Genomic DNA, 9,689 nt, shown 5'->3' with positions numbered 1-9,689 from the left:
CATACAGAACACAGTGACTCATCTTCTGATTGTATAAAGCATCTGCTCCCTCTGTCCCAAAGTACACAAATCTGCTTGCAGTAAATCATGGTCACCTCAGAAATTATCTCTTCCTCTTATGTGTTCATGGCAATCCACATTTACTAGTGTTTTCCTATTGAAGTCATCTGTGGTACATTTGATTTCAAGAGCCAGGTAAAGGGCAGACATTGCTGATGAAGGGGCTGACAGTCCCTAGAATAAACTGTCCTCCCAAATATATGATTACTTGCCTTTAGATCAGGCCATTCTCATCAGCCTCTAATAAGTTTGAGGGGCTCACCAGTCTTAATTTCCTATGTGAATCTATAATTGTCCGCAGAGGTCAATTTCAGTGGATGCCTCATATAAATTAGAATTGAAGATAATGATGCCTGTTCACTTGATCAACTGAAATGACCAGCTGGGTTTAATGGGAGGAAAACAGAAACCCCTGTGAAATTGAAATAGCTTCAAAGGTGAGGGAATGTAATTATTTTTCTGCAAAGTTTCTTCTCCAAAGGTGACTGGCCATTGTGCTGGTGGGCATGTGGACCAGCATGTTATGACGGTGGAAATGGCATTCAGAGCCACTGACCACATCCAGAGGCATAAGTCAAAAGTTTGCTCTCTGCTAAGCTGTGGGGGAAAGCAGAATTTCTTCTCCACTCTTATTTTTCATCATTTCATTCACAGTTGGAGAGGTGCTTTAAGTGACGTGCCTAATTGACTTCTGAGAGGCAAATTTTAATTTAGGTTGCTGCTAAAGTGTTTTCTCTTTATAGCCATAAACCATTATCTTGGATGTGTTATCATTATCTTTAAGGTAATATAATTCGAGGTCTGAACGAATCTTGGTATCACCTGCACCAACTCCTTTAACCTTACAGATGAAGAAACTGAGGCTCAGACATGTGAACAGACAGGACCAAGGTCACAAAGCTAGAAAGAGGAAGAGGCGGGGTTAGAATTCAGCAGAGAAAAAAACAAAACCAAAACCAATTCCCAATCCAGTGTTCTCCACTTATGAGTAGCTGGAGACTTGTGCAGGGAGGAAAAAAAGATGCTCTCCATGAAAATCAGCATTTAAGAAAACTTAATTTCTACAAAGGTGGGAGGAGGGGAGCTGAGAGAGACAATGAGTAAATGAACCAGTAGCCCCCAAAGCAGATTACTGTCCCCCACAGCTGACTGGGGGCTCTGGCTACGTGTCTCTGAGGGCCGGGGGACAGTTTTACGTACCTGCGGTGACAACACAGACTCAGGAGCCATACTGCCTGCCTGGCATTGATTCTCGACTCTGCTAATTCTGAGCTCTTGACCTTTGCCAAGTTGCTTAAGCTCTCTGTTCCTCAGTCCCTCATCTGTATAAAAGGATGATAACATCAATACTGACCATTGTGAGGATTCAAAACCTTACTATACTAACCTTACTGTACCAAGAGATTAAATAAAGGCTAAAGTAAATTTATATACATAAGGAGCTTCACACATACTACGTACTATGTTAGGGTCTGCTGTTTCCTTCCTATTCACTCTACCAGGAAAAAGTTTCAGAATATAAGACATAAGTGGTACTTGTTAATAATGTACACGGGTATTTTGTTTAGATAAAGACACAAGGACTCTACTAGAGAGACTTAGAAAGTCATTGATAAACTCTCTCTTCAAGTTTAATAGATTACCTTTTCAACATGTATTACTACAATTTAAAGTTTTTTTTAATAAACAATAGGAATTTTTTTCATTAAAAATATTCAATGATATCCATAGTTTCATATAAAATAACAGATATTTCATTAGTAAAACAATTAGTAAAAGAGCATATCTGTTGAGAAAATTAAAGACAAATTATCATGGCAGGAAATTCATGCTAAGTGATTAGGAAATTAGTCCTGAAGTAGTTTGGAAGAGCAAGAGAAGTTCGGGGTGCTTCATTTTCTTTTGCCACATTGTGATTCTTGGGCAAGTCAATATTCACTTCCTTAGAATTTAACATTATCAAAGCTATCATTAACATTTTACTCAGAGTTCTTAAAAGAAAACCTTTGCAAAATTAACCCTGGAGATCTAGTAATTCAGATCATTTCAGATATGCCTGAAATGGGGACCATGCGTAGATTAGTTGTTTTTTTCCCATTCATTCTTTAAGCTAAATTCAATGGAAATTTTAAGGGGGGGAAAAAAAAACTATCTATCCCCCCATTTTTTAATTAAATAACTTTAGCAATCACATAGATAATTTTTACACATTGTTGCAAAGGACGTTTTTGGAATCTGTTGATGATCTAAGACATGGGGAGGTCATGGTAGGCTGCATATCTTCCGGTCACATGATGGTAAATCTGTGGAGAAAACAGAGTTTAGTCACCAGTTATTATATTCCTATTCATATCAATTAATAATTACACTACTACATAATGATTTTGGTTAATATTTCATTATGAAGCCCCACTGTTATGTATTTCAGCAGAATATCCTTCCAACTTTACTTCAGGTGGAAGTTTGCTTGGAAGAAGGCAAGTGGGGTATGATGAGGTCAATGAGCTGAGTTTTCATCTCTTGTTCTCACAGTCCAATAAATGCTTTTTAAAAAAAAAAAAAATTGAAGTTGATTTACAATGCTGTGTTAGCTTCAGGCACACAGCATAGTGATTTATATATATATATACACATACACACACAAATATATTCTTTTTCAGATTATTTTCCATTATAGGTTATTACAAGATATTGAACATAGGTCCCTGTGCTATACAGTAAATCCTAGTTTCTAACCCATTTCATGTATAGTAGTTTGTATGTTAATCCCAAACTCGTAAGTTACCCCACCTCCCCTTTCCCCTTTAGAAACCATAAAGTTTGTTTTCTAAGTTGTGAGACTATTTTTCTTTTGTAAATAGGTTCATTTATATTATTTTTTTAGATTCTACATATAAGTGATTCCATAAAATATTTGTCCTTTTCTATCTGACCTATTTCACCAAGTATAATAATCTCCAAGTCCATCCACATTGCTTCAAATAGCATTATTTCATGCTTTTTTAATGGCTGAATAATATTCTATTGCATGTTATATATATGCACATCTTCTTTGCCATTCCCCTCTCAATGGACATTTAGGTTCCTTCCATGCCCTGGCTACTGTAAATAGGGCTGCTATGAACATCAGTGTGCACGTATGTTTTTGAATTAGAGTTTTCTCCGGATATAATGCCCTGGAGTGGGATTGCTGGATCATGTGGTAGTTCCATTTTTACTTTTTTAAGGAACCTCCACAGGGTTTTCCACAGTGGCTGCACAAATTTACATTCCCACCAACAGTGTAGGAGGGTTCCCTTTACTCCAGACCCTCTCCAGCATTTATTTGTAGATTTTTTGACGATGGACATTTTTGATGATGGCAAGAATACACAGAAGAACTACACAAAAAAGATCTTCATGACCCTGATAATCACAATGGTGTGATCACTCACCTAGAGCCAGACATCCTGGAATGTGAAGTCAATTGGGCCTTAGGAAGCATCACTATGAATAAAGCTAGTGGAGGTGATGGAATTCCAGTTGAGCTATTTCAAATCCTAAAAGATGATGCTGTGAAAGTGCTGCACTCAATATGCCAGCACATTTGGAAAATGCAGCAGTGGCCACAGGACTGGAAAAGGTCAGTTTTCATTCCAATCCCAAAGAAAGGCAATGCCAAAGAATGCTCAAACTACTGCACAACTGCACTCATCTCACACGCTAGTAAAGTAATGCTCAAAATTCTCCAAGCCAGGCTTCAGCAATACATTAACCGTGAACTTCCAGATGTTCAAGTTGGTTTTAGAAAAGGCAGAGGAACCAGAGATCAAATTGCCAACATCCGTTGGATCACCGAAAAAGCAAGGGAGTTCCAGAGAAACATCTATTTCTGCTTTATTGACTATACCAAAGCCTTTGACTGTGTGGATCACCACAAATTGTGGAAAATTCTGATAGAGGTGGGAATACCAGACCACCTGACCTGTCTCTTGAGAAATCTGTATGCAGGTCAGGAAGCAACAGTCAGAACTAGACATGGAACAACAGACTGGTTCCAAATAGGAAAAGGAGTACGTCAAGGCTTGTATATTGTCATCCTGCTTATTTAACTTCTATGCAGTTAAATAATCATGAGAAACGCTGGGCTGGATGAAACATAAGCTGGAATCAAAATTGCTGGGAGAAATATCAATAACCTCAGATATGCAGATGACACCACCCTGATGGCAGAAAGTAAAGAAGAACTAAAGAGCCTTGTGATGAAAGGGAAAGAGGAGAGTGAAAAAGTTGGCTTAAAGCTCAACATTCAGAAAACTAAGATCATGGTATCTGGTCCCATCACTTCATGGCAAACAGAAGAGGACGACAGTGGATGAGATGGTTGGACGGCATCACCAACTCAATGGACATGAGGGAGTTGGAGATGGACAGAGAGGCCTGGCGTGCTGCAGTCCATGGGGTCGCAAAAAGCTGGACACGACTGAGCGACTGAACTGAACTGATTCTAACCAGTGTGAGGTGATATCTCACTGTAGTTTTGATCTCATTTCTTGAACGATTAGTGACATAGAGCACTTTTCATTTGCCCGTTGTCCATCTGTAAGACCTCTTTAAATAAGTGACTTTTTATTTCTTTCTTAAAAATACTTGTCAGGTGTTCCAAGGACAGCGGGCTGCGGCTCCTCACCTGCCTCTCAATGTCGGCAAGCAGAGTGCTGGCACCTATTCGAAAGAGTTCAGGCTTCATCCACTCATCTCCCAGCTCCTCCTTTATGAGAGAGAGCCACACAAGGGAGTCCTTCGCGCTGCGGATGCCTCCGGCCGGTTTAAAGCCTACCTGAGAGGGGACATGGGAAAGAGAACAATGCTTAGTATTGTTACTGCGTTGCTTTCAAAACTGGTCTTGCGTTAATACAGAGTCTCCATCCTCTCTCTTTTCTAAAGCCTATTTCACTTCCCCCAGCACTCAGAGCACTGACTCAAGCCCATTCACAGGACAAAATGACTTTTCCAAGATTAATGGGAAGAATGTCACTGCTTCCAAGGAGACACTAATGAGAGTTAATAACCCTCATTAACATTTCACGTGCTGGAAAGCCAGAAGCCTTAACCATCTAGACTATAGCTGTGAACCTGGGATAAACAAGAGAGGTGTCAATAAACAGGAAAACACAGCTCAAGAGCCCATTCATTCTCCATTTCTATCAGGAGGCCACGGGAAACGTACACCTTTTGGCCCTTCAATCTGAGCTGCAAAAGATACATTCGTGGGTTTAAAATGAGAAGAAAGAATCAGGGAGGCCATACTAACCAAACCATAGCAAGGAAAGGTGACAGTTATTTTAATCAACTGAACTACAGGGACTTTTAAGTTGTCAGTAGACCGAGCTGCATAAAACAGCCAAACAGCTAAATAAGCACAGGAGAAAAAGACAGTGTAGGGGCCCTTCACACTTCAGCAGTCTCTGAAGGTGACCACCAACAGCACAATTCAGCCAGTATCTGATGTCTACAAATGATGTCCCTGAGTCCATTAAAAAAGGATAGATGTGTCCTATATACAGTAAAACCTGCTTATCTAGAAATACTTTTCTTAAGAACTTGACTCTTCCGATAGAGTAAATACCCAAAGCCCAAGGACTGAAGCTCACACATTTGACCACTCAAGAGTTTGGTTGCTCTGCTGGGGAGCACCAGTGAGGGGGAGTGGTGGGGGGAGTTGCTAGCAGAATGCCCGAGAAGGGAAACAATAAGTATATGGTCCATTATCAGCGTATAAAAAAAATGAGTAAACAGAAACCTCAATTAGGGACTTCCCTGGTGGTCCTGTCATTAAAAATCCACCTTCTAAAGCAGGGGACATGGTTTTGATCCCTCATCCTAAGACCCCACATCCTGCGTTTCTGCAACTACTGAGCCCATTCGCCACAAGGAAAGATGCCCTATGCCACAATTAAGACCCAATGCAACCAAATAAATTTTTTTAAAAAGAAAAGGAAACCTCAATTAAATAGAGTCGGGGGCTCTTACTCCCAGATAACAGGAAGAAGAGAGACTCTTCTTTCCTGGCAAGGACTCAGCTTGTGAATAGTTCCAGACTCCTTGTTTACTATCCCTCCCATCTTCCTTTTCCTCTCAAGCATTCTTCTTCCCCTGCCCTGCAGGAGTTGCATGTGGCTCATGTTCACTGATCCCCAATAAATCCATCTTTGCTGGAGAAATAGCTGGCAGTTTACTTGCTTTAGGTCAACAAACCCAAGCTGGAAACTTCTAGCTAAACTGGCCTCCCCCATTTCCTCACCGCACCGCATCCAATGACCAACAGTCCGTCTCACCAAGCCCACCCTCTGAATCCCCCTCCACACCCACACACGCTTTCCTCTCAACTCTCGGTTCCACTGGTTTAGTTCAGACCCTCGTCAGTCCTCACGGGAACATCGGCAGAAGTCCCCTCACTGGTTTCCCTGCCTCGGTCACATGTCACACAGTTAAGCAACAGCCACACAGAGATTCTAACTACATCTGCCTATCACTCTGGAGCCCAGGTGACCTTGTAAGAGTAAGGGGAGGTGAGGATGGGAGAAGCTAAGTGGAGTGAGGCTATTTATTGAGATAAGGCAAAAAAAAAAAAAAATCAGTGAGCTGATATTAGCATACATGTTAATCATAGGAGCATTTTCTGTCAATTAGGCAGTACTGCATACAGATTTTTCTATATAATTCTGTTGTATCAGCAAGTCTATTTGGCAATGTTTTGAAACAGAGTTTTTAGCATAAGTTTTTCCTGTCTCTTTTTAAGGGAGAGAATACGGAAAACATAAATCTGCAATGAAATCGGTTATGAAATAGCAAACCTCTGCTTCTCAAGAGTGACACTAATCATGGTCTGGAAGGCAACCCATTACATTTTAAAACATCCCTTAAATCAATGATGTGGAAGCTTCACCGTCTAAGGGTTGCCCGGACAGCTTGTCAACACTCCGAGAAAATGCCCCTGATCTGCACCAGGTCCTTTCTTTGTGAAGTCAAATGTGATCCAGATGAATATGAACTGACTTCTACCTGCTTCTCAGTAAAACCAGGATGAACTTTATTAGCTAAGGAAAGGGGCAATACAGTTAAAAAGAAAGTCATGAAAGACAGCAAACTGTTCCTCCCTCTCTACCCTGATCTAGATCATTGAACAGTTAAAACTTTTATTGAAATTCTTGTGTAAGGGTTCTTTCAGGAAGGGACGTGTTCACTTTTCAGATAACGGCTCAATGAGTGAATCAATGAATGTTTGTTAAAAACAATACAGGACTGGGTGCCCAATGGAGAATTTCAGCCCCGAATGTGGAGCTTACAAGGGCTTCTCTGGTAGCTCAATGGTAAAAAATCCACCTGCCAATGCAGGAGATACAGGTTCAATCCCTGGACCAGGAAGATCATCTGGAAAAGGAAATGGCAACCCACTTCAGTATTCTTGCCTGGGAAATCCCACAGAGAAGCCTGGTGGGATATAGTCCATGGGGTTGCAAAGAGTTGGGCACCCCTGAGCAACTAAACAACAACATCATAGAGCTTATGAACGTAGAGATAGAGATGCCTGAGGACTATCCCTGACCCAGGGCTGCCAGGGGTGAGGGCCCAGGCATTTGGAAGTAGAAAAAACTTCACATCAGTACTTCCCTGGCAGTCCAGTGGTTAAGATTTCCCCTTTCAATGCAGGAGCTGAGGGTTCAATCCCTGGTCAGGGAGCTAAGATCCCATATGCCTCACAGCCAAAAAATCAAAATAAAACAGAAGCAATATTGAAACAAATTCAATACAGACTTTAAAAAAATGGCCCACATCAAAAAACTCTTTAAAAAAAACAACAAAAAACTTTGCATCTATTGGAATGCTTTTTGGCTGAGAGTAACCTCGGGTCTAGTGAATGGTGGTGGTCTCATTTGAGGGTCCCAAAGCCAGAGTTCTCATTTTTACAGCCTTTCTTTAAAAAAAAAAAAAAGAAATGTTTTTAAATTTGGATCATTGCAGAAAGGCTACCAAGTAGAGGTTACTCAAGTTAAGTCAACTTTCCTATGTAGGCCACAGTAGATATTTATCCTATTTGTACTCTTCTAAGATATAGAGGTATTCTGAAGGAGCTCATCTCCTCTTAAACCTAGGTACCTTCTAAGAAAGGTCTCCAATTCCAAAATAAACTGAAATACAGTCACATATAAAGTCATCACATCCCAGCTGGCAAAGGATTAAAGTTCTTATTTGGGTTTCTATTCAGCAGACATCAAGAGATTGGTTTTAAAAGATGCCTTTCGTGAAGGCAAAGTCTCATTTAAAAAAAAAAAATTACCTTTCTCTCCCATGATGTAAAAAAAAAAAGTAATCCTTTGAGATAATTTCCAGCTAAACAAGCAACTTGAAGTGAAAAGGAAAATCCAAACTCATTTTTTAAAAAAACACCTCATACGCATTTTTTCCTTTTAAATTCATATGTTTCAAAAAATATGTATTATTTTTCGAAAAGCAGACAAAAGCGAGCATATACCCTCCTCAGCTTAACAGTCTTCCAAAGAGCACATCTGACTGCCATAAAACGCAAAAATGGATATTTAATTCAAGAGCTATATAACGTCTAGCTACCTTTTCCCTGCTGTTTCACAGCATTTCATTATTTTGTTTAATAAGTTCATCTCCTCGAGAATTTTCTCTTCACCTCATATTATTAAAAGTAATAAGTTTTTCTGGACCGGGGGTTTCCCAACAGAAAAACCAATTTATGTGTGTCCTTCAATAATGACAGGAAAAGATTATTTCCCATTATATTGCATACTTTTCATATCACCACCACAGCTTATCATTCAATAAATGTTACTCTGCAATTCTTTCCATTCCTCAAGGAAGTTTAATTTCTGCATTAACCTGTTTTCGCCAGCCAACGCCTTAGCAGAAAGCCTCTGTGTTGTGGCAGAATTAGTTCGTTAAAGAAGCCATTTAGGAATCTCTTGTCAGTGATAACATTGTCTTCGGTTAATAAAAGGACAGAAAGTGAGTTTACATCTTGATCACACCCACTAACTCCCTCACTCACCCTCACTTTTCTGTGAATCACACATTCTTTCCCCATGAATGTATTCTTTTGTCATGAAAGGTAAATTAAACGTTTATCTTAATAATGGGAATGCATTCACAGCATCTGCATATAAAGACAGCTATCGTGGCTGTGACTAGTATTATAAATAACATCATCTTTACTCTGAAGGAAGAAAGATTTGCTGGCAATAAAATACCTTGTTTCCAGTTTTCCAGAAGAAATCTCTGATGGCCCGAAGCATAACTATAGCTACTGGAAAGGTAGCATTTACTGTTTCTTTTCCCGTAGAGGTCTTAATAAAATCTGATCCTAAAAAAAAAAACAGGAAGAAAAACTCCATATCCATTTTTTAAATTTATTAATTAAAACACTTACTTTTTTTTTTTCACTTTTGAGTCGGTGGAAGGAGCAAGTCGTGTACCTTTTTCTCCCTGCGGAATTTATTTTTCATCAATTATTTGAAAAACTAAAACCAAATCTCTCTTTAAAGTCATTCTGTCCATATATTTTCTCTTCTTACTTTGTGTGTATGCTCAGTCGCTAAGTCATGTCTGACTCTTTGTGACCC

General features: G+C 39.7%; 1 protein-coding gene across 3 annotated transcripts in view; it reads right to left on the bottom strand.

The window, feature by feature from the left end:
* Positions 1 to 1,671: 1,671 nt before the first annotated feature.
* DERA (deoxyribose-phosphate aldolase) overlaps positions 1,672 to 9,689 on the bottom strand; it is a 112,997-nt gene continuing 104,979 nt past the window's right edge. For 2 of the 3 annotated variants that reach the window (XM_043440412.1, XM_043440413.1), the window contains 2 exons: positions 4,730 to 4,879; positions 1,672 to 2,363 (listed from right to left, as the gene is read on the bottom strand). In XM_043440412.1, the coding sequence (XP_043296347.1) occupies positions 2,307 to 2,363; positions 4,730 to 4,879 (207 nt within the window). In that variant the 3' untranslated portion in view covers positions 1,672 to 2,306. Of the gene's footprint in view, positions 2,364 to 4,729; positions 4,880 to 9,317; positions 9,431 to 9,689 lie in introns of all 3 variants that reach the window. The other variant, XM_043440414.1, reaches the window with a different exon arrangement.

The sequence above is a fragment of the Cervus canadensis genome, chromosome 21, assembly GCF_019320065.1.
Source record: "Cervus canadensis isolate Bull #8, Minnesota chromosome 21, ASM1932006v1, whole genome shotgun sequence".
NCBI lineage: Eukaryota > Metazoa > Chordata > Mammalia > Artiodactyla > Cervidae > Cervus > Cervus canadensis.
This window is presented reverse-complemented; position numbering and strand designations above follow the sequence as displayed.